Raw genomic sequence first — 26,709 nt, forward strand, 5'->3', positions numbered from 1 at the left:
AAATTAAAGGTGGGGTAGGTCATTTTGGAGAAACCAGCTCGAGTGCGCTAGAATTTGAAAATACACAGCCGGAAGAAATCTGCTACTTCCTTACAGAGCCCCTCCTCCAACACACACGAACGTGCACATGACCAATGAGGGCACGAGATAAGTTTGTGCACAGATGGAAGGCTGACAGGCAGGTAGGCCATCCAGTTACTTTAGCCGGGCCGGCTCAGATGATTGGTCGTGCTTTTTACAGTACCACGGCTTCCACAGATACATTTTTGTATGGATTTGTTGTCAAAGCACTTAAGATATCCATTGCTATCGGGATGTTAAGAGCATTCCATGGAATATAACAACAAGTGCATCTCGAGCCGGTTTCTCAAACTTACCTACCCCACCTTTAAGTCATTTTAAACCAATTTTCTGAAGCAAGACGTTGGTTTATTTAGTATGTAGGGTCATGTTCATCCTGTCTGTTGTTTTTTCATTAATGTCCGCCATGCTGCACATTAACCCTTACTTAACTAACACTACCTCTGGATGGTAGAGACTCCAGCAGTTGACAGTTTCTCTGTGTACTCTTATCTACCACTGTATTTGTGGATCATAGTGGGTCAGGGAAAATGTAAAACCAGAAGCTATTTTAGAAAGTGTTTTACTTGTTGTTATCGCCTTTATTCCTGCAGGGAGAGCTGATCGTTTGGCACACCGGCCTCCACCTGACAGCTGACTTTGGGGATGTGAAACAGAGTCTGCAGGACCACACTGTGGGTAAGTTCTGCAAATGCATTTTCTATAGTAACACAGCTGGGATCACTTTTCTGTGGGCGGATCTATTTCATAAGTCTGGCATCAACAGTAAGTGTTAAAGGAATTAAGTCTAATTTAATATAGTATAAGTTTGATACTCAGAATAATAACTTGGGAGTGGAGGTGCGTCTTGCTCGTTGGTAATACAATCTGTAGAAACTTCCTTTGTTTGTAGCACAGGTGCGTTCTTTCCATTTTGTTTTTCACTGACAACAAAAACAAACTGTAAGCGACTCCAAAAACCATTGCCCTTCCGGTGTGACAACAATTCAGATTTTCTGACCTATATACCTGATCCTAGGATATTCCCACAGTGACACCCAATATGCACACAGAGAATAACACAGTGAGTGCAGGAACACTGACAGTTTCCTGACAGTCATCGTCCTGTTGTTAGTGCGTCTGCCTCCATGCTTCCTACTCTGTACTGTGGTGCGAATGACTACGGTTAACCATCAAAATCAAACAGCTTGTGGCACGATAAAGGGAATTGAGGAGCTAAATGAAAAATGCTCCAGCAGTTCTCTGATCACAGCAACTGTCTCTTCAGTATATGCTAGACACTCCAGTTTCTGTTCTGACTTGGCACTAAGGTAACAGTGAAGAAGAAGTACAGGGGATTATTTTCTAATGTAACACTCACCATCTCTTTTGTGTCTGCGGAAGGACGACCACATGGCACTTAACCTCTTGAGGGCCCCCGGTCGTCCAGCCTCATCTTCACCTGACGGGATGGCAGCTGCAGAAAGAGAAGCAGAAGCTGCTCAATAATAACATTAGAACAACATTCACTTCCTCTGAGCGTTTAAAGGCCAAGCCTCGTAATATTAATGTTTTTATTTCTGCTCAGGTTGGAGTAAAGCGACCTGAGTTCAAATGATGCAGCCAGCATCCTGATCAAACATGGAGTAGTGGAATTTGCTGCAGAAATAAGAATTTCCGATGTTTATATTGGTCATCAGACTCGAACAGGTGCTCTCCTCTTCAAGTCGTTAAGACTTATGAGACGTAAAATGGCAAATACTATAATGAACCCTTTATTTGACTATCCAATGCAACATGTTTAAAGAAAATATACTCACAGTCAAAAGAAAATAGAATGATTGAGAATGGAAACACTGTTACCCCAACTGCTGTACCTATTGTTTCTCAGAAACATCAATGATGATATTACCTTTGGGCTGCTCACCCAGGAAAAAAAGAATAACACATTTTATCACGTAACTTAACAGATCTTCCACAGACTACCTCTGACATTTAAAAAACATGCTTGCTAAATGCTGTACATGCATCACAACAAAAATAATAATGTAATGTTCTCTTGGTTTCAACTTGTACTTTCAACCAAAGAGGGGTGTAACACACATGTAGGGTTTAGGAAGAGACAGCTGATAAATCCAGCACTCCTCCTCTCTGTAATATGAGTTTGTTTTCCATCACAAATGAAGAGAATCAATGAACAAGATGTATAAGGTGCAACATAACATTGAACAACTTCCTACGTTAAAATAAGAGTTTATTTATCTGCTAAAGCCCCTCTTACCTGTGGGGTTCCCCAAGGCTCTATCCTGGGCCCCATCCTCTTTTTACTGCCCCTAGGTTCAATTCTCATTAAACACAATATTCCCTTCCACTGCTACGCCAACGATGTACAGATCTATCTGCCTCTCAAAGCCAATGTCAAACACTCACTACAGCAGTTGATGGACTGCTTGATAAAGATCAAATCCTGGCTGAGCAAAAACGTCCTCACCCTCAACGAGAGCAAGACCGAGGTCATCTTTTTTGGACCCCGACCTCCAGCCTCTCCGGTTGATATTCTGGGCTCCCTCAATAAAAACATCCTCTCCTCTGTCATGAACCTTGGAGTGACCTTCAATAGCGCTTTTAAATTCGACAAGCAGGTCAGCACCGTAGTCAAGACCAGCTTTTTTTTAAAAATAAGACTATTGGCCAAGACCAAGTAGTTTTTATCTTTTAAAGACCTATAACGGGTTATTAATGCCTTTGTTACCTCAAGACTGGACTATTGCAACGCTCTGTATGTGGGTATGGACCAGGCCTCAATTAGACGCCTGCAGCTAGTCCAAAACGCAGCTGCACGTCTTCTGACTGGCCACAAAAAGCGTGACCACATCACCCAAATTCTGGCCTCACTACACTGGCTTCCAGTCCGGTTCAGAATTGATTTTAAAATCCTTTTATTTGTATTTAAAGCACTAAATGGGCTGGCTCCGGCTTATTTAGCAGAACTCCTCCATCGCTACACCCCAGGCAGAGCCTTAAGGTCGGCTGACCAGCTGCTGCTGATAGTGCCCAAGACCAGGCTCAAAACCCAAGGTCACCGAGCCTTCGCAGCAGCTGGCCCCAGGCTCTGGAACACTCTGCCCCTCCATGTGAGGTCGGCCCAGACACTAGGGTTTTTTAAATCGACACTAAAAACACACTTCTTCTCCCTGGCCTTCTAGTCAGAGCGGAGAGTGACACCTGACTATTCCCTGTGTTTTTGCTTTTTATATTTCTGTTGTAAATTATCGGCTTTTATTGTGATTGTAGTAATGTGTTTTTATTACATGTACAGCACTTTGGCTCGACCAAAAATCGCTTTTAAATGTACTATATAAATAAAACTTGATTTGATATTTATGATTTTCCTAGTACCTAAAAGTCGGATTTTATTATCTGATTTGTACTAGTGACATATAGGTGCCATGGAAAACCCTTCTTAACAAGAGTATTAATAGGTGTATGTTTTTCTTCATTTGAATAAAAGAGGCCCTTTTTTGCTTTTTGTGGTTTTCCCTCTCCTGTAGTGTGTTCTAAAGGTTTTCGTGCATGTAAACAGTTGAAGGCTGAAATCCCTGGGAGTCTCTCTCCCCCCGCCTGAAACGGTTTCCATTGGCCTCCTTTGTTTACTTCTATAACATAGTGACATCACTATATAACACTTGCTATTCTATTGGCTAGTGCTCCAACACATTATACGTGATAGGCTAAGGGGCGGGACATTTCTCGACACATTTCCAAGCAGTTAACCAATCACAATAGAGCCGGCCAGCTAACCAATCAGAGCAGACTGGGCTCTGGTTTCAGACAGAGGGTGAAAAGAAGTGCTGCAGCACAGGCAGTAAGAGAAAAATAAAGAGCTTTCTGTGTTATGATTCTGTTTAGTTTTGTTTTTGTTGTGTGCTTTTTTGTGTTTTTTCCTGTCTCACCCCTCTCTTCTCTGTGTTCCTCTGCAGGGCTGGCGTGTGACAGGGAGTTGGCTGGCTCCTCCCAGTAGCAGACGAGGCACACCTGTTTTCACTCACCTCTTCACCTGTAGATATAAAAGCCCGGTCCTCATGCCACTTCCCTGCCAGATAATTCCTTTGTGTTTCGACTCTCCGGTGTGTCTCGCTGCTCTCCTCGTCTTTTGGATTTATTGTGTGGATTTTTGCCTCCTGTCCCTGACGACTCAGTGCCAGCCAACTTCCTGACTCCACTGCCGTATTTTTCTGTTCTTCTGCTTGAATAAAGTTTTTTGTTTTTTACCATCTCTCTCCAGCCGTTTGCTTTGGGGTCCAAAATTCTATAGGCCGTAACATTTTGAACATTAAAGCATGGAGACATGTCCCAGTAGAGACACTAAATACTGATATACACCTGAACATCAGCAGGAGAGGACTCTTTAAAGTAGAGACACTACATACTGATATACACCTGAACATCAGCAGGAGAGGACTCTTTAAAGTAGAGACACTACATACTGATATACACCTGAACATCAGCAGGAGAGGACTCTTTAAAGTAGAGACACTAAATACTGATATACACCTGAACATCAGCAGGAGAGGACTCTTTAAAGTAGAGACACTACATACTGATATACACCTGAACATCAGCAGGAGAGGACTCTTTAAAGTAGAGACACTACATACTGATATACACCTGATGTTCAGCAGGAGAGGACTCTTTAAAGTAGAGACACTACATACTGATATACACCTGAACATCAGCAGGAGAGGACTCTTTAAAGTAGAGACACTACATACTGATATACACCTGAACATCAGCAGGAGAGGACTCTTTAAAGTAGAGACACTACATACTGATATACACCTGAACATCAGCAGGAGAGGACTCTTTAAAGTAGAGACACTACATACTGATATACACCTGATCATCAGCAGGAGAGGACTATTTAAAGTAGAGACACTACATACTGATATACACCTGAACATCAACAGGAGAGGACTCTTTAAAGTAGAGACACTACATACTGATATACACCTGAACATCAGCAGGAGAGGACTCTTTAAAGTAGAGACACTACATACTGATATACACCTGAACATCAGCAGGAGAGGACTCTTTAAAGTAGAGACACTACATACTGATATACACCTGAACATCAGCAGGAGAGGACTCTTTAAAGTAGAGACACTACATACTGATATACACCTGAACATCAACAGGAGAGGACTCTTTAAAGTAGAGACACTACATACTGATATACACCTGAACATCAGCAGGAGAGGACTCTTTAAAGTAGAGACACTACATACTGATATACACCTGAACATCAGCAGGAGAGGACTCTTTAAAGTAGAGACACTACATACTGATATACACCTGAACATCAGCAGGAGAGGACTCTTTAAAGTAGAGACACTACAAACTGATACACACCTGAACATGAGCAGGAGAGGACTCTTTAAAGTAGAGACACTACATACTGATATACACCTGAACATGAGCAGGAGAGGACTCTTTAAAGTAGAGACACTACATACTGATATACACCTGAAAATGAGAAGTATAGGGCCTCTTTAAGTTTACATCTGTAATAAGAAGACATTGTGACTATTAGAGCTGCCCCCAAATAGTTGGCTAAACTTTAGTCGGCCCAAACAATACCTAGCTGTTTTAACCGCTGATGGACGGACCGCTGCGTCCATGCGGTGCGTTGTGACTCTCACACATTTTCCGCGTATAAGATTTTATTAATATTTTATAGGTTCATTATTACAGCTTTATTTTATATTATATATGTAGAACAACGTAACATATTATTATATTATAATAACTTTCTTCTCAGCTCTTGAAACTGAAACCATTTTGTGAGAAAACTTTTATAAATAATATTCATAATCATAATTTATCATAAACATGCAACGATTAGTCGACTAACAATATTTTTGCCTGCATTGACAACTATTGGTCGACTAACAAATCTTTAGTCGAGGGCAGCACTAGTGACTTTACAGTGCAATACTACAGTAACTTCACTTTCTACTACTATGCTCCGTAAAAGAAAATGTCCCAACAATTTGGTTTATTACATGTATAAATATATGTATTATGTATATGTACAACCCTCATCAACAACGCAGGACTTCCCTAATAATCCTCTGTGGTTACTGATACTACATTATTACTATTATTACAGTGCTGAATCATTTGTTTACTTGAGACTCTGAGGAAAGAATGTTCATACTGCTGCATTCAGGTGCTGTGGGAAAAAACTGCTTCGTAAAGACAAATTCTGTCAAGCTTTTAAATATTCAGCATTAGAAAAAAAGCGTTTAAATACTCAAAAAGTGCAATTCATGTTGCGCATCAGTGTATTTGAATAAAATATAATATGTTTTTATATAATTATCTAATATGCTATATAATGTATATTATATATTTAATAAACTATTTGAAGAACTTTTTTTATCTCAACTTTGTAAACCTTGAATTTTTAGAAACACATCGACAGACCTGTATTCTTCTATTCATTTTAGCCCATAGAAACGATTGTCGTATCGTGGGAAATTATACTGTGTCAATTGTATTTTCATGTTAAATAAAGTATGTAAGTATTAAGTTATAGGATCTTATAGGATTTCCATGAGCGTGTATGGAGAGATGGAGGAGGAAGACGTGCAACACATCTACCCCGCCAGAAGAACAGTCCACTAGCTGTTAGCTTAGCATAAACACTGCAAACGGAGTGTGTCTGTCCAAAGATAACAAAATACACCTACCAACACCTCTAAAGCTCACTAAATAAAACAATATATCTAATTTGTTAAATATAAACAAACAAATGAAAAATTGGCTTCGGAGGGGGCCGTGTCCTGGACGGTTTCTTGGCACCAGGCAACCTCATGGTGACAACAAGACTTGGGGGAAATGACTGGTCTTCTGAGAAAGCAAATTTGGGTATTTCCCACAATCTATTGGACTATTCTTTTAAGTCTTCCTGTCTGAAATTAATTCATTTCCCCTTCATCTGTTTGAACTAGACATTTTCGCTAAAGACCCAATGTTTGCAAAAAAACGCACTTTCTGTTGGATATTTTTAAATACACTTTTGAAAGGTTTTGGAAGTCTTTATTGAGGTCTTTATTTCGTTACGAGGGCGGCTCCATTTTCACAATCAAATCTAAAAACTAAAGTCATTTGGGCAAGTGTGCAAACAAACATTGCATTCCTACTTTGTAGAACAGAATGTAACAAATAAAGAGAAAGATATACATTTACCAAATTGTTTCTTAGCATTATAAGAATAAATACTTATTATAAGAATAAAACATTTGTAAATCTTTGAAATGCAGAAACAAAATCAAAAAGGAAGAAACATTCCAGTTGTATACTAACAGAGAATTGAGTTAAACAGATTGGCCCGTTTTTACAAACACAAGATGCAGATATCTGAGTCAGTATCAGCCTGATACGGACACACACAGTTCAGGGTAAATATGGGTTGAAGGTGTGTCCTCATCATGGACAATATTAGATCCTGTTGAAAGTGTTGAACTGTGTTAAAGGGAAGGTCGCCACACAGACACTGGAGCTCTGATCACAACTGAATCACAAACTGCATCTGTGTGTTTGTCACTTCAATGGGTGGTTCGCTGTCAGACATGTTGTCACATTTATGATCTACTTCATCTGTGTGTTTTAGTTCACAAACTGAGCAGATACTGTTCAGTACATGAAGAATATGTTGAACTTAATGCATCCAAGATGACATACAACTGGAGTAGACAATAAGCAGACATTTCCCAGGTTTCACTTTCAGTCTGGCTCTGCTCCCTGGGTCCTGATAACCTTTTACTGAAGTCAAAGTCTGCCATGTGAATCCTCTGTACAAGTACCAGGTGTTTGACCTGTGTCAATAGCAATGGCAATGTTTCTCCACCCAGCAATTTGCAGTTGCACAACATTTGCAGTTGCGCAACATTTGCACTCAGTCAACTTTCAAATAACATATGCAACTTTATTAGATTGTAGAGTCAGGTTTGACTCTTTTACTCGTTTCTGTTCAGACTCCATGCTACTGCCTAGCTGTGCTACTGCAGATCACCTGCGATGGGGGTGTAAATACAAGTTGTTTAAAAAGCCTCGCATGCCCTGAGGCTTGTGAACATGTTACAACACCATGCTTTCAATTCTAAAAGAAAAGGGATGGCGCAGTCACCAAGGACTAACTAAAACTGCTTCAATCCTGGTCATTTTCACTCTGAAAACCTGCAGATTTCAAATGTCATTGTATATGTTTATGTATATGTCCAGGTATATCTAAAAATAGCAGTTCTTGGCTTTTAAATCTTTCAACAGTGATCATTGTCTGTGTCAGCATAGCAGCACATTCCTGGCTCAGCCTGCCATGAAGAGGCTCACATGCTCTGCTGTGAAAGCTCTTCCACCTCCAACATGAAAGGCGGCTTGGTGTTTCTGACTGTTCCAAAATGACAAAGAAGCAAAACACATATTTTAAGTTATCAAACCACTAATTATAAATGGATTTATAGATAATAATAATAATAATAATAATATATAGCTTAGCTGATGGAATAGGATATCAAGATTTATTTTGTGTAGATTGGCACATGCTGAAGTCTGTTCACTTGAAAAGCCAAAAATCTGGCTTTGGCAGTGGTGGGAAAAGTATCCATATACTTTACTTGAGTAAAAGTACTAATACAACACTGTAGAAATTCTCAATTTCAAGTAAAAGTACTGCATAGAGAATTAAGTTAAAATATTTAATTACGATTAGGAAAATGTACTCGCAACGTTTTTGTGGTAAGTATTTTGTGTCAAAATCTGAATTTATAAAGTAACTAGTAAATTAATCTGTAAAATAAATAATACAATATAATAACTACAAAATTGGCATCCAAAATGTAGTAGAGAAGAATTATAAGGTAGTATAAAATGAAAACAGTCGGGTAAGTACCTCAAATGTGTACTTAAGTACAGTACTTGAGTAAATGTACTTAGTTACTTTCGACCACAGGGATTTGGACTGTCACAGTAGCACATACTACAATCTTTTTTTAGCTGAACGGGATTCAAAAATATCTTGAAATTCCAATATCCGCCTTGTGCCAAATCTGTCCATAGAAAACATTGATTTCATGTTGTTATGTTTGAAGTAGCACAAAACCAAGCAGTTATTCAATTCGTCATGTTTGTATTTCACCACGCTGAACTTTATTCCACTTTAGTGCTCCATATTAGGCTTTCAACTACAAAAACATGCAGTGGGGCCGTCAGTTCAGCAGCAGAGCAAACTTGGTCTGTTGACATGGAGCGCTCCAACCTGACACTAGAACCCGCTCGAGACCCTACGCTCGAGACATGTCAGCATCGTTCCGACAGGTAGCCTACATTGGCCCGCGCGAGTCAGTAAACATTAAACAACACGTTTAAAAGTGACGCAATACTTTTTGTTAAACTTATTTAGTGTTTTAAATGTGGATATCACATACTGGCTTCACCCTAACGTTACGCAGATAAACTGAGTGATAGTGGATCCTCGGCTGTGTCATACTCACTCCATCTGCTCTGGAGGTTCTTCGGCCCCTGACCCTTCCTTCTCCTGGTTACCGTTTCACTCATGGCTGCTTCACCCCACAGACAGCCCGTCCACCTCTCAGCTGGTTCTGTCGGAACACTCTCTACCACAGCAGCGGCACTTTATCGCGTCCATTACCGCACACAAACCGCATCCTGGTCGCTCCCCGCCGGCTGTGACTGCTCTGTCTGCTGGGACAAGCCGAGCGGTGCTTTCTGTGGTGCGTTCAAGTCAGCTCCGAAAAACCGCTCATTGTATTCCCTAAACGGTTGGATATTATATTCAGAGGTGGATGAAGTACACAGTTCCTTTACTCAAGTACAAGTATTAATTCCACATTGTAAATATAATCAGTTATAATCAATAGTCTTTCATTTAAAATATTATTAAAGTGAAACTATTAAGGGGAACAAATATTAAAAGTATTGAAAGCAAAAGTACTCATTCAAAAACTCCTGAGTGACTGAAATAAAAGTACCTTACATTACAGGTCCCTTGTTAGACGCTTTTATCCAAAGAGACTTTCAGTACTGTGGGTAATCCCAACAGGAGCAAAGTGGGGCGAAGTGTCTTGCCCAGGGACACAACCACATGCTGAGTGCAGCAGGGAATGAACCAGTGCTCCACTGATCCGAAGATCATCCCACTATTCCACTGAGCCACAGCCTCCCAAGTAGATATGCTATCATAAATAATAATTTCCAAAAATCATTTATTTTGTTTATATATATTTATTTATTTATGTATATATTTGTTTCTTAATGTTAAAAGAGGTGCTTTCGGTTTGAGGCATACAATCTTATTGTTGTGGATGAACTACAGTGTTAGTTTTATTAGATCTTAGCGTTGCATTTGACACTGTTGACCACAACATATTACTAGACCGCACGAACGCACGCACGCACGCACGCACGCACACATGCACGCACGCACCCCCCTCGCACCCCCCCTCACACACCCACACACACACACACACACACACACACACACACACACACACACCACACACACACACACACACACACACACACACACACACACACTGTAATGGTGTCTTTACAGGTCTCACTAAAATATTATATTAGAACGCTTTAGCTGACTCAGAACGCTGCTGCTTCCTCACTAACACTAAGAAAGTGGATCACATCACTCCAGTTTCTCAAAGAATTGATTTAAAAATCCTGCTGCTGGTTTATAAAGCATTGAATGGTCTAGTGGCCAAAATACATTTCTGGCCTCCTGCTAAAGGATCCAGAACTCTCCGGTCTTCTGGGACTGGTCTGCTTTCTGTCCCCAGAGTCAGAACTAAACATGGTAAAGCAGCGTTCAGTTATTATGCTCCAAATATCTGGAACAAACTCCCAGAAACCTGCAGGTCCGCTGCAACTCTGACTACTTTTAAATCCAGGCTGAAGACTTTTCTTTTTGCCGCTTCTTTTAATTGAACTATTCATATCTCACACTGCACTGTAACTTTTATTCATGTATTTTGTATGTTTATTGTATTATGCCAAATGTCATTTTATAATGTGTTTCCACTGCACTATTTTCTTAATGCTCTTAATGTCTTTCTTTTTTGTAAAGCACTTTGAATTGCCTTGTTTTGAAAGGTGCTCTATAAATAAACTTGCCTTGCCTTGCCTCGCCTTGCCTTGTTTAGTTTATACTTTAAGTAAAAACATGAGTTTGAATGGACAAATCAAGTAATTTAAGCGGTCAGATAATGAAAATGGAATTACAAATTTATTATTTCCCTCTGAAATGTAGTGTAGTAGAAATAGAAGGTGGCATGAAATTACCCAAGTAAAGTACCTCAAAATTAGTAAGTGTACTTACATTCAATCTCTGATTATATTTGTTCAACCTCTTTTGTCTGTAAGGGAAGATCTTCTTCAATAGGCTTTAACGAAATCAAGTAAGTCACATATCAAGATAAAACAACGAAAATACGCCATGGAGGTTCAACAGGTCAACTTCAACAGAGTCTGTTGTAACCAGCTGTAATCCTGAACATCCAGCACAGTGACTAAAACTGGTTGAGTCAGTTCAGTCCAGAATAGCTTTAACCTTAATGAGAACCTGTTCATCGTCAGGAGCTGACTCATGCTTACTTTAATGACTTTTCATCCACTTTTACAAGACTGTTAAACAGGTCGAGACTCCTGGAAAAGACTGTTTATGATTCTAGTAGCCTACTTTCAACTGGAACAAGTACTCAGATCTTATACTTAAGTAAAAGTAAAGTAGCCTACCAGTAAACAGAGTAAGCATTTACTTCATGTTTTTTAAATCGGGCCCTATTTTGCTTATTTTCAGGTTCATATTGTGTTTTGTGTCTCTACATGTCGAATATTTGCTTCGCTCTAATCGCTTTTATCGCATCACTCTAATGCTGCGTTCAGACCGGACGCGATGCAATGTTTGGGACGGCGTGATTACATGTAAAGTCAATGCAGAGACGCGATCAGACGCGAATTCGCTCCTACGGTGCGCATGAAGCGGTGGATGCGGCGTGAATCACGCGATTGAGGCGATTGAAGGGGGCCGCGTCAAACGCGAGAGTTCAATTTTTCACCGCGGCTGCCAGCCGCGTTGAAAAATTCGAGCGACTAGAGAACTCGAGCGACTAGAGCGATGCGATAGGAGGAGCGTTTAGAGCGAAGCGAATATTCGCATCGCGTCCGGTCTGAACGCAGCATAAGCACTCGAGTTTCACCGCGGCTGTCAACTGTGTTTACTCGCATCATTCAAACAAGAAGCGCTACAACTACAACCAAATGAACATATTTTACCGTGATTTAATTGTAATACACGTTTCAAAATGATGCCGAAGTAACAACATACTGATACCGGTTAGTAAAAACCATGAATTCATGCTTTGACAAGTCTGCAGACAGACGGCAGGCAAAAAACCTTTTGAAATGTGTGTTTTCTGAATGGAGATCGGATCGATCAGGCTAAGCTAACGTTGTATATGCTCCACACTCATAACAACGGCCTACAGACATACATAAACCAGCGACTGTATTCGCCATGACACAGACAGTCTGTGGTTTGTACTTGTTTAACTTTTGTCTAGTTTCTGAACAGATATGAGGAGCTGTGATCTCTGTGTGCTAACAGCTAACGGCTGATGTTTTGGTTTTCTGGTTCAACGTCAGTGACGGCAGGCTGAGATCCTCACCGCTGATTAGCTACCGCGAGATCGCGTCACGGGAATTTGGCGCTCGAGTTGATACAATTGAACTCGAGCGGTTGTCGTGGCCCCCTCCAATTGCCTCAATCGCGCCGCGGCATTCGCATCAACTGCTTCATGCACGCCACCGGAGCGAATTCGCGTCTGTCCGTGTCTCTGAATTGACTTTACATGTAATCAGGTGAGGGGGGGTTGTGTGGGAGAGAAACTCCCTCTGGAGGGAACACAGGGATTTTAGCCTTTGCAGACCATTTACATGCACAGAAACCTATAGAACACACTACAGGAGAGGGGAAAACCCCAATAGGCAGAATAGGGCCTCTTTAAGATTTGTAGGAGACTTGCTTGTGACTTGGACACGTGTGACATATATCCACTTCTGCAGATCTGCTATCCTTCATACCTGTCTCGTTCTCCTGGTCCTCGGTACAGTGGAGCTTTGAGGCCTCATCTTGGTCTGACTCTAGGATTAGAAATAAAAAAGAATTAAATGTCTACAAGTTTTAACTTCTAATCTTCGGCCAGTTGGTGCTTTTCATGGGGAAACAAATGAATGTTTATTTTATTGTATGAGAATGTCTATGGTTTTTGGCAGATTGTAACAATAGTGAACTGTAAGGAATTATGACAGTATATTGTATACCCTTTCTCGAGGTCTCCCGTACTGATGAAAAAGACATCAACCCTCTCTGCCGAGTGAATCCTCCCTCTTCATTACTGTGGTGCCTTTCTGCAGAAATTCACATTGATATTGTGATGCATTATCAACAAAATAAAGGCTAAATGACAAGCAGGAATTGTCTTTATTTAAATCAAGACATTTGACATCACTTGTATCGCATGATTCACTTACTTTTAATACGCATAGATGAGAAGCTGAAACTCCTTGAGTTTGGAGGCAGCTGCGTCTCCAAATGCTGAGAGAAAGAGGAATAAAGATGGGTTTAAATAAATATAGAACTAAGAATAAATGTGTACCATCAATTAATGGTTTAAAAATATATAATAACAATTTTTGAAAAAGCATGTCAGTATCTGAACAGCTACTGGTCATGCAAGTTGGATATATATATATCACATGATTCCTGAAGATGATTCATCTAGTGCTACTGTTGCGTCACAATTTTCCCTTTTAAACCAACATCGCTTCATTGACCCCTATTTGCTCATTGTCAGGTTTCATATTAGTATTTACTGTCTCTATGGTCACATGTCTCCATGCTTTAATGTTCAAAGAGCTCTTTATTTTTCTCATACTGCCTGTGCTGCAGCAACTATTTTCACCCTCTGTCTGAAACCAGAGCCCAGTCTGCTCTGATTGGTTAGCTGGCCAGCTCTGTTGTGAGCCCCTCTGGAGGGACATATAGCTGTCATGAAGTTATGTACAGAAGATGAATCCTGATGTTTAACACTACATTTCAAATGAAAGTAACCTAGATATTACTGTTGCTAAAAATCTTCCAGCCACCAGCGGAAGAACTGATCACTCTGCAGATGCATCTTTAATCAGATGGCAATTGTTTGACTCAAATACTGTACTTTTTTTGCTGTGTCAGAGTCTGGGTATGTGTATCCTGATCACCAAACATAACTAATACAAGCAAATAGAAACCATTTCCTCACTACCATTAGTGACTGGTGTCGGTGTGTTGATGCAGGTTTCAGTCAGTCGGGCTGCTGACCCTTGTTTGAATATTTAACTGGAGGAGGCTCATACGGCATGAACTGTAAGCTACATGAGCCTTAATGCTTCTGCATGGGAAGACAGAGGTACTATTTATAGCCAACCAAAATGACAGGACATGATGATGCCCTCTGGGAAAACTCTCGAGCAATATAAACCACCAGTGTACAATTGGAATGCATCAAGGCGGGGTAGGAGTGGAGCACAACATAAAGAAAAGCATCTTCTAATATCAGTAAGTTATTTAAAGTTGATAAACAATGTCTGTTTGATTTTGCCATGAGTGGAATTATTTGCATTTTGAGAAAGTTATGGGTTTAATGTCTTGTACACAAAACTAAAGCCAAAAGTAAAATGATAGATTCCACTGTACAGTGACGGAGACTCATTGTCATATCCTCACAGCGGATATAATTTACAATCACAATATATTCAATTACCAAAAGAAAAATGGCCCATTTCAGAATCATGACTATACTGTATTAAATGACCGGATTATGATTATTGATGCATTAATGTGTTCACCACAGCTGGTTATGGTGGAGCTAATGTTATATACTGCTGCTGAATATTTTAACATAACATTTATATCAATGTTTATTTATTAGTTGAGTTATAGTTAGTATAAGCCAATAATCTAAATTAAACTGACAAAACACTTACAATTATGAAACAGACTAACTGTGCCAACAGGGACATATTATTGTCCCCTGGTTTCCGTTGTGTTTTGAGCTTCCTGCAGCATTTTGTGTTTGCAACATTTCGATCAGGCAGCACTTTCAGTGAATATTTTCTAAATGCTGTGCATGGGGTGTGGAGTTGGTGAACATGTTTCTTAATTTGCATGTGTTTTGGCACATTAGTTTTTTATATATTCACATCCTTTTTAAAACTGCAACACGTTCCTCCCAATGGAAGTGTTTTGGGCTGTTGTAGCGTATTTGCCCCTGTCGGCCACCATACAGTATATATCAGGTTATTATTTAGCACAAAACATCTAGCCAGGCTCTGTAAGAAATATAAAAAACCCAAACCAACAGCTCTGAAGCTTTCGGATCAACATATCAGTACACAAACTGAAGTGTAAAAAGGGAGATGTACATAATGGAACGATGGGTTACGTATTGTAACATTAGTTCTATAAGCACAGGTGGAGCCCTCTACTGGACGCCCTGTCGTCCTACAACATCGACCAAGAGATAAAACCTTATGAAGGGGCCTGGCGTAGACCAAGACGCCGCCGGCGCCGTGCATATGTCCTCCACACTCACGCCGTTGAACAAGGCTGTTGACACAGCCATACCACGTGTAGGTTGTGCACGGACCCCAGTGGGGAAGGCTCTCCCCGCCTGTCCGTAGGCATGTGAAATGCAATCGCAGAGCCATCCTGTCAGGCGTTTCTTGGACAGAGCTTTACCGGCCACACCATCCCCAAAGCACACAAACAGCTGTTCAGTGTGCCTAATGTAAGCCTGCGCCCTACATAACATGCCAGCGTACAAACTGGGCAGAGGAGGTGAAATGTTGCCTCCCTGTCCCCAGTATGGGGCGGAAGACTAAACGGTATGGCCCTCGAGGAGGGGTTCGGTCTGAGTGTCGCCCCGCTACGGTCACCCCGAATCAAAAGGCAACTCGGGTACACCGACAGAGCGGTCAGCTCGCACACTCTCTTGGCCGAAGTCAAGGCAAGCAGCAAAGCTGTTTTCATTGATAGCGCCTTCAGGGAGGAGAGCTCCAGAGGCTCAAATGGTTCTGTGACCAAAGCCTCGAGCACCTGTGACCAGAGCCTCGTACACCTCGCTCTCGATGGGGGCGTACACCTCGCTCTCGATGGGGGCGCACCTCTCTCTCTGGATGGGGGCGTACCCCTCGCTTTCGATGAGGGCTGCATTGAGCAAAATCCCCAGATACCCCACCTGCTGGTGAGGTATGGGACTGCTCTTCTTCCAATTGACCGCAAACCCCCAACTTGGTGTAAGATCAATTGGGCTGTGTGGAACATCTGCCCATTCCCTGCACCTGGCCATGACTATGAGGTCGTTGAGATAAAATAAAACCTGTGGCCACACATTTGCTGAACGTGCGTGGGGACAGGGAGTAGCCGAACGATAGTCTGTTGTACCCGTAGGCTATCCCCTGGAAGGCAAAAACGCAAATACTTCCTGTGTTTTGGCTTTCTAGCTATTTCAACATGAAAGTAAGCGTCCCTCAGGTCGATGGTTTGTGAACCAATTGCCCGGCTGTACCAGTTCCAGTAACTGTAGGAATCCAAACCACTTCGTCCTGTAACAGGCTGTGGTGGATTCCGCCCTTGCTGCCTGGACAGTCTGTATAACTTTGTCAGACAGTCCACCCCTTCTCAGCTTGTCCCTCTCAGGAGCCAAGCCTGGAGAGGTTGGCCCAGAGTGGGTAATGCCCCTATTGCACCTGCGGTGGAAAGGCAGAATGGATGGACCGGACACTGAGACTGGGTTACTCACTCCAGAACTGGAGTGAGTAACCCAGTCTCAGTGTCCTGTCCATCCATTCTGCCAGTACACAGCTGAGCTTCCATTGCCCATAAAACTGTGTTAGGGGACACGCAAGCAGCTGTGGAGCGGCAGCTAAGAAGCTGTGGTACTCAATTCATGTGATTGGTTGTGGGTCGAGTTTCAGACACGGCAAGCTTCAACGCACGCCGCTGTGTGGACGGGCCGTTATACCAGACGAGGTGTGTTTTTTGACAACCACACGCCGGCTATAGTGTCCCTGAACCCGCACAGTGCTTCGACAGCACTTTCTGTGGTTCATTACACTCACGTGCGCGTGCCCACCTGCTGCTTCCTTTACTGGAGTTTTCAGCGGGAGTGGCGAGTGTGCTCACAATAGCGCTGCTTTTTAAATGCTGCGTGACCGAGGCTATCGATCCAAAGAGCCCCTCCGTAGACACTGGGGCTCCCAAGAGATCATACTTTTCACTTGTTTTTTTCGAATGCTTTTCTGGTCAGGTGTTGTCTCGCTCGCTGAAGAGAAAAGGATGACAGTCAGGAGGCGTAGCAGCCTTATACTGTGAGCCTGCGCGCGCATTCAGGTAGGCTCGGAGTCACCCTGATTGGCCGGCTACGTTTATACTACTTCAGTGTGGGAACGCTCGCGTATCATTGATGAGAGTAGTACCCATAGAGTCCAGTAGAGGGTGGAGCCTGTGTGAGATAGAACTACACTCAACATGTCAACAAAGCAAACTATCTACTGTCACCTGCATTTTATCTCCTAAGCAGTGCTGAACATTTCATTTTTAGGGACCTCCCAATGGAGAAAAGACAGTGGCAAACAAAACAAACTCCTTGCAACCCAACCACCAAACTAAAGGAACATCACCATATGAATGAGACACTATGATCAGATAAACCCCTCACACATATGCGGCTTTCACACCAGCGCTTTAAAGTTTTCCCTTTCTAGCTCCGAGCGGGAGCTTTTCTGGTTCAGCTCCGGTTTCCCTTTTCTGCTCCCGCTCTGTTCACACCGCCCAGAGCTGCCGCTGCTGCGTCATGACGTCATCGTTTGCGTGCCTGCTTCATAAAATCCAAACCGCGCGGAAATCCCTCACATCGACAACAACAACAATGGCCGATTGTATTGAAGCGCCGTTCGCTTTGGTTATCCTCTTACGAAACGAAATGGAAGGCATCGGACGACTTTACAAGGGACGACTTTACTTGGAACTTTACAAACATCACATGCGAAATGCAAGACTTTGTGGTCTTCAGCATCTACTTCCAGCATACTTCCCCTGCCCCTGCCCCCGCCTCGACGTAAGCGACGCCGCCTCTTAGCTCCGAAGCTCTTGCCTCTAGACCGAGAGGCGGCGCCTCTGCGGTATGAACAGGAAAAAACTGTACTTTTCAGGCTCCAGCACCGAGCCGGAGCTGAAAACGCGTTGATGTGAAAGGGGCAATAGAGGCTGAAAAGGAAATCTGGAGCCTCTAAATCTCTTTCTGCAGCCTCTGGCTGGTGACCGCTGGAGTGCTACAGAGTGCTTCAGACTTGTGCACACTCGTTCTTCCTCTGGTTTATCATTCACTTCAAAGAGCAGATGGCTGCCGTAGTCACCACGCCTGCAGGCACACACACACGCGCGCACACGCGCGCACACACGCGCACACCCACACGCACACACACAGCATCACATTTATGACTGTGTGTTTGTTTAGCTAGTAAGGTCACGTTACTGTACCTATTTATGGCCTTCCTAAGTCAAACATTTTCTTACAAACTAATTATTTTTTTAATTGAGTCTTAAAATGTGAACTTTTCACCTGTTCGATTCTGCATTCTTCAGCACTTCAGTTAATATTAAACAAGGTTGGGAGGTTTTTTTTAATGTAATACACTTCAATTACCTGTGAAAAAATGTAATGAGTAACTGAACCTGAGTCACAATATAAAAGTAATGTAACCTGATTACTTTCCATCACGTTTGGATTACCTCAATATTAAATGCAATGCAAATAAATAAAAGAGAAAAGACAACAATGTAAACAGTAAATAAAGAAACAAATGTTTAGTTGTATTTTAGTTTTTCTTAAGACAAACCTGTTTTTTGCACACACACACACACACACACACACACACACACACACACACACACACACACACACACACACACACACACACACACACACACACACACACACACACACACACACACACACACACACACACACACACACTGCATTTGCAGGCAGTAGTCTCTAGATTTACAGTGAAAGTAAAGTTTAAAAACATCTTAAATCAAATCTGACAAACAGAAAATACTCTTGTAGTTTAATACAGACAGTAGATGGTGACATTTCATCGAGTGAAAGCATTATTGGAACAGTAGGCCATGATGATGAAGGGAAGATCAGCTCTGGTTTCACTCAACACTTGTTTCACTTTGTGTTTTGATACTCATGAAGTGTTTTAATGTTTGCATGTGCTTTGTAATATATCATTCTTTATATTACAATTGATCTTAACATTGGAATCCTGTTAGTAATCCCCAATTTGTCTACAGTAACCTGATTACATCTTTTTGATTTAACCTTTGTTGTAACATGCTTGTGTAATCCTGTTACATGTAATCAATTACTCCCCAGGCCTGATATCAATCAACCACCATACGCTCTACTAAATGCATGACTTTAAACACATTGTTTACATTGTTGTATTGGTCTTGTCAGATTAATAAGTAAAACACCTGAGTAGTTCTCCCACCCCTGACCCAGGACCCAGACCCTCAGCTCCACTAAGGTTTCATTATTACAGATTTGGGTGGAAGTGTGTTCTGTAACACTGAAAGCACCATAGGTTGAAGAAGTATGCAGATCATTTACTTACTTTCATGAATTCAAAACCATAAAAGTACCCAGGCCTCTTTCATATATTAACAGATCATCACTGACACATTAGCTTTTGAGTTTGAGCAGCATTTCTGCGTTCAGTTAAATATGACATTACTGTACATGTGACCTGTTGGACACTTTATCCTTTTATGACTTACATACATTCAGTACTGTGGGAAATCCCCACAGGAGCAAAGTGGGGTGAAGTGTCTTGCCCAGGGACATAATGACATGCTGACTGCAGCGGGGATTGAACCAGTGCTCCTCTGATCACCGCACTATCTCACTGAGCCACTCCCATTCCATATCAGTGTAAAATGCAAAAACATCCAAACAGACTTTTATATATAACGGAATCCTGTAAACCCTATTCTTGACCGCAGTAAAACATTTCAGTTTTATTTTTATACAAATGTTTAAAAAGCTTTCTGATAAGTGTCTGTATTCACCCTGCACCTGCTGTGAGCTCCAGCAATACACCAAGTTATTGAAACATACATACCCCTGTTGAATTGTAAAGTAATCAAACCTTGTTATTGTTAGAGTACATAGGTCACTTTTTTCACTTTAAAAAAGCACCCCCCTCCCCCCCTTGGTATACTTGCTTAGTTTCGCCTTAGTTCCTGCTGGGTCTCTATGGGAACATGATTATGTCATTTTGATACCATAGACACTAAATTATTGAGCCTAAGTACAACAAATATGGAATTACAATAGCCTGAGATTGCTGTTGGACAAAACCTCAGATGACACTAAATACATAAAAATGCATGTATGCTTTTGGAAAATGTGTAACAGTACCTTGTGTATCTCTTCAACCAGATCATACACATGTAGACTATTCCATCTGATCTTTCAACTTGTGAATTAAAGCAATGTCACCTTCAACTTCCAATGAATGAGTCTCCCCAGAAACTCTTTTGATCCTGTGTGCAGGAAGTTTTAATCTGATTGTAGAGGTTTCTGATATTTTGTGATTTCATGTCTCTCTGCACATGATTACCATCAGGTATAAAAAGATCTTTGCCCTACATCAACATGTAAATGGTGTAACATCATTTCCACCACAGGAAGTAAAAGTGAAGTTGTTCACACCAAAGTTCTCTATTCCTCCTGTCATGTGATGTTTACAGGAAATGTAAGTCTCAGATGTTTACCAACCGTATTTTACTATGAAATTATCTAAATTGCCACTGACTGTGTTCCGCCTTCATTCATGATACTTTCGAGATACTGATATATCAATAAATCACATGTGAAAGGAGCTTAATAATGACGAGTTAATCACAGATGAGCCTTGAAGTGAAAACACAAAGAGCATGTGTTATGGAGGGACACACTCACCTGTTGCTGTGACGTCTTCTCCATTTGTCTCAGCAGATTAAAGGAGCGTAGTCATCCACTGGATCTATTTCTACTGTTAAGATTTAAACCTAACTTTGGTTTTTACCAATAAATACCAGCTGGAAATATCCTGTTCTGCAGCCTGTGGCAGTGTTTTTATTATTGACGATGAAGCAGCAAGTGCTTGCATGAACAGGAAGTGTTCTTGAGTTGAGTGCGGTTGACGGACTTCAGTCACAGGCTGGGATATCCTCTTTCAGTGCTGAACCAAAGTACAGTGACGTGTGACGTGTGTGAGTGTGTGTGTGTGTGTGTGTGTGTGTGTGTGTGTGTGTGTGTTACAGTAAAACCTGTTCCTTTGCCTTTGGAACCGGCATGGATAACGATTCATTTTTGTGGTATCACATTACACACCTCTGCTTGTGTTAGAAGTCAAACTAAAGGTCACAGAAAGTAAAACGAAAGAGGAATACAAAAAGAACATATCTGTTTGGAAAAATACAAAAGACTGCATCAACTTTAATCCCTCTTTAGACTGTCCATTGTGAGAGTATATAGTTGTGTAATGCTGATTTAATACTCTTTTAATGAGTAATGGCCAGGTCATACCAGAGAGTGGCAAACATCCATAAGTTATACACTCCTCTCAGGGTTAGCTAAAGCCCCTTAAGAAAAATTAAAGATATTGGGCTAAATAAAAATAAATAAAAATGGAACAGAGCTTGCTGGCTAACCATTGACCAGCAAGCAAAAGGAAGTGCATTAAACTTGCTTTATCTTTCATATCCAGCAGGGGGCGACTCCACTGGTTGTAAAACATGTCCAGTTCTAAAGAAGTCAATGAGAAAACGACCCTATTTATCATTTAATGTTTTACCTTATAGTAAACATTAAGTAAAGTTTGTCCTGAAAGTTAACATTTATTTTTCAAAAAAGCATTATAATAATAATCAGGGATGCAAACTCATCAGGTATGAAAAAGGTCACAAGGATCCGAGCCCCCCGACCCCACGGAATATCGGCTTTAAAAAATATAAATGTAAGAATAACAGAGGATTTTAGCAGTCAGAACAACTAAAGCAGCAGTGTTAATAATAAAAGAAACGCCAAAGAGTCACATCTAGAAATATATAAAAGCATTTATTTTAATTGTGTAGCAGTCAGTTTATCATTTTGGCAGCACTGTTGATCATTTTGAAAATGTATTTTCTTGCCTCTGTGCAAGGCTTAGTCTTTCTATCTGTATAGCCACTGGTGTAAAGTAACTAAATTCATAAACTCAAGTAATATACTTGGGTACAATTTTGAGATACTTGTACTTTATTTAAGTATTTCAATGTTTTGCTACTTTGTTCTTCTTCTCCTCTACAGCTCAGAGGTACATGGTGTACTTCTACTCCACTACATGTATTTAATACCTTTAGTTACTTTACAGATGTGGATGAATGATGGTAAATATAATCAAGTGTTGAATCAGACTGTAGTTCCACCTGGAGTAAATCCACCAGCTACCCTGCAGTATACAAAGTCATTCAAACTAGCTGCACCTTCACCAGCTTTGAGAACACTTTCATGATCAATCATTATAAAACATATCATATATATTATTCTGAAATGGACCAATCTGCACAACGACTACTTTCACTGTCGCTACTTTCACTATATTTTGATGAGAATACTTTTCCACTTTTACTTGAGGAACATTTTGAATGCAGGACTTTTACTTGTAACAGAGTATTCCTACACTCTGGTACTTCTACTTTTACTCAAGTACAAGATCTGAGTACTTCTCCCACCTCTGGATCTAGATGATAGGAAATGAGCATCAAATAAGCCATAACTTGCCAAAGTGCTAATATTGTTTGAACTTTGAACAATATGTTAAACCAAAAATGAACTATTTTAAGCTTGATACTGTAAACTGATCAAATAAAGTGTCAGTGTTTACTGAGTTGGGTGGTGTTTCCGACATGTTTGAATGGTGAACTGTACCGTTATAGATGTGTAGGCCTAACAAGTAATGCATATATTGTATGAAGTATTATTTACCCAAATAGTTTCATATAATCATACAAACTGGAATTGGTTGATTAATTTATTTTAAAAATGTAGTTTAAAGAAATGTTAACCATGGTCTATTTGTCCGTAACCCCATTATGTTTTTCACTGAGGTTAATGATAAGTGGTTAGTAAAAGAGATGGGATCAGATGTTTTGATTATCTTTTACAGATTGTATTTCAAAGAAAGCTCCTATTAAACGAGCTGATACATTAATGCATGAAAACTAACAATCAGATCATATGTTATATCTGAAATGGTTAGTTTTGAAAAATTACTACATTTACTTTGATACTTTAAAACATTTGATGGAAATACATTTTTATCATTTGAATTGAGGAACATGTTGGATGTAGGACTTTTACTTGTGACAAAGTCAACTATCAACTACCAAAATAAAGATAAAAAAGCACAACAAAACATGTTGGAAGCATTAGGAAATGTACAACCCAGTTTTTACATTTAGATAAGATGTCAGTTACCAACTGATGATGTCCTGCGTGATACTGTTAGTCATCGGGTATACAATGCTGCATCAGTACATACTGTATTGTGATGAACATGAAAGACTTTGTGCTAAAGCCTCATACTTAGTGAAAAAGTCTACATAGAAAAGCTATGACATCAAAGATAGGGACTATATGACTACTGATGGTTATTGAAGCAGCACTTATCTATCATACAAGCAATCTCACCACAACAATTAATAAGAACAAAGCTTGACTTAATAGGAATATTTTACAGAATGCCTTTTATTAGACACTTAAAGAGGAAGGGTTCCCTTCCCTACAATAGGTTAGTTGATTCAATTAAAATGACGCATTAAGAACCGGTTATCCTATTATCAAATATGGGGCTGTGTGTGTGTTGTGTAAGTGTGATGTTAACATAATCAGAGCTGCTATTATTGGACCTATAATTCAGGTTTCAAAACTCCTCACATTAGCAAATGATGTTAGGGGTTCCTATGTTTGACTTCAGTGAGTCCTCCGAGCCCTGAAGCTGCAGGAGACCAGCTTCAACACATTCATACACTCCTTGCATACATTATACAGTATGCAAGAGTCAGTGGGATAAAGTAACTAAGTACATTTACTCAAGTAGTGTACTCAAGTGTTAAATCAGACTTTAGTTCCACCTGGAGTAAATCCACCAGCTACCCTGCAGTATACAAAGTCATTCAAACTCGCTGCACCTTTACCAGCTTTGAGAACACTTTCATGATCAATCATTATAAAACATATCATATATATTATTCTGAAATGGACCAATCTGCACAATGACTACTTTTACTTTTGATACTTTAACTATATTTTGATGCCAATACTTTGGTACTTTTAATTGAGTAACATTTTGGATGCAGGACTTTTACTTGTAAGAGTTTGCCTACACTATTCTACTTTTAAGTGCAAGACATGTGTAATTTCCACCTCTGGTAAGAGTGCATTCACCCCCAATATCTGTACTTATCAAGCTGCTCTTTGTCTCCTCATCTCCTTTGTGTTGTTGCACAATTGGAATGAATATGACAATGGAACAGTAGATTGTGATTGTGTTTGTTGGGGACACTGTGGAGATAATCAGGATGTAAACACAGATGATTAGTGAGTGAGACAGCGTATCATCTTTATTTGTTTATTCAGCAGTTTTAGTCTTTGACTTTTCTTTTATCTGCTGCTTGCATAACTCCTGCCAGACTTCTCTATAAAAGGGAGTGGAATAGAGTAGACGGCTTGACTTCACAAGTAGTAACTTCTATAGTTCACGGTCAGGTTCAGACAACGCTCTTCTTTACACTAACTTTCCATCTCAGAAATATCCCTCGTTCTTGGAGAGTAACAGATTACATGTAACGGGATAAGGTCATTAGAAACTATATTTACTTAAAATTCAAGACAAAAAAGACATACTGTTATCAGGTTACTATAACATTTATAATAATTGGTGATGTTAAGATTAAAAAATAAAGACGAAATTAGTTCAAAAAAGCTTTCACTGGTTTAACTTGCTTTATGGTTTTCACTTTCTTTGCTTCATTTGTTCTGTTTTTAATTCAGCAGGTGAACTTATATGTTCATAAAATAGTATGTGTGAGCTTAACTGTGTGTATTAAACTAAAACGGAGCATTTCCTGTCAGCTCAGATTGTATTTCTGCTTTTTTAAACTGTAGTATGTGCTCATGCAGGACCGCCGTTTGCCGACAGGCAAGGCAGGCAACGACAACCTGAAACCCCTTTTAATTTACTGCAATGACATGTCGGGAAACCCTCTAGTGGGCCCCATGTATAGAGCGCCGTCAAAAGCTGTTTCCTGACCTATCCTATCAGAGGTCAATAGGTCCGGAACCCGCTACGGGGGGGGGGGGGGGGGGGGGGGGGGGGGGGGGTGGTGCTGTCAGTAGTGCTTGATGTGTTGGGTGGCATGTCTCTTCTGCCTGGGGCCCCCAGAGTGTCTTGGGGCGCCACTGTGCTCATGTGTTTCAGTGTTGGTGTATTGGCTACGGTCTGAATATGCTTCATGAAAGGCAGCTTTTCCTGTCGATAAAATCATTTTGATCCTTCATATCTTGCTTTCTTTTTCCTGCTCACCTACAAAGCCTTAACCAAGCTGGCCCCTCCCTATCACTCTGACCCCTTCCACCGTCAAATCATCAGATTGATTGATTTTGTCATAAAATATTCAAAATACTCTACAGCCCATGTGTTTGCGTTGTAAAAGTACCACACTCCTTCCAGTCCTCAGATTTATTGTCTGAATTCTCAGAGCTTTTATCATGTTTGATAAAGATAAAGTAATCATATAGGTTACCTCCCTGTCCACATAGACTTTGATAAAGACGGTTCTATTGCCTCTACTGTATCTATTTTTATATTTGAGTGGACCGGCGGTGGTGGTTGATGTTTCAGTTTTTCATCTGACATATTGGCCCAGAATATTTGTGTTGTACCATTGTTGTGCTGCTTACCTGTTGTGGTGCAACCCAGTCTCACGGCATTTCGTGTTATAGTCACGACATTTAATCTATTGATTCGTGTTCACCAACACGATTTTCCCCTTTTTTTTCGTGTCACACAGAACGATTTTAAAAGCAATGTATTTCTATTGGTAGTATGTTTCGTGCCTGTAGCACGTATTTTTGTCCGTTCGGGTAGTGGAAGACCGGAAGCTGTGGGGTTCATAAAAACATGTTCTTACTCAATATCAAGCCACGATTATTGTTTTTATTTTAAATCGTATAATGTCGGACTTTTCTTGTCGTCTGTGAGGAAAATAAATGGCTCAGAGCCTCAGAATACTGAAATCTGTATTTTTTTAAATATTTTTTTCCTTCTAATTTGTTATTCTTTTCTAAATAACTCACTGTTATTTATTCACCAATAACACACAATTATCCTTGTTTTTATTTATTTGTTTAATTCCAT

The 26,709-nt window shown here is 40.5% G+C and overlaps 1 protein-coding gene across 3 annotated transcripts in view; it reads right to left on the reverse strand.

Moving 5' to 3' along the window:
* Positions 1-21,486, reverse strand: part of LOC117547692 (DENN domain-containing protein 2D-like) — a 35,324-nt gene extending 13,838 nt beyond the window's left edge. The window contains exons 1-5 of one of the 3 annotated variants that reach the window (XM_034218466.1): positions 21,228-21,486; positions 13,684-13,747; positions 13,474-13,560; positions 13,234-13,293; positions 1,442-1,537 (exon numbers count right to left, since the gene is read on the reverse strand). In XM_034218466.1, the coding sequence (XP_034074357.1) occupies positions 1,442-1,537; positions 13,234-13,293; positions 13,474-13,560; positions 13,684-13,747; positions 21,228-21,251 (331 nt within the window). In that variant the 5' untranslated portion in view covers positions 21,252-21,486. Of the gene's footprint in view, positions 1-1,441; positions 1,538-9,614; positions 9,896-11,470; positions 11,933-13,233; positions 13,294-13,473; positions 13,561-13,683; positions 13,748-21,227 lie in introns of those variants that run through there. The other 2 variants (XM_034218467.1, XM_034218468.1) reach the window with 2 other exon arrangements.
* Between the last annotated feature and the right edge of the window lie 5,223 nt (positions 21,487-26,709).

The sequence above is a fragment of the Gymnodraco acuticeps genome, unplaced genomic scaffold (assembly GCF_902827175.1).
Source record: "Gymnodraco acuticeps unplaced genomic scaffold, fGymAcu1.1, whole genome shotgun sequence".
Lineage (NCBI taxonomy): Eukaryota > Metazoa > Chordata > Actinopteri > Perciformes > Bathydraconidae > Gymnodraco > Gymnodraco acuticeps.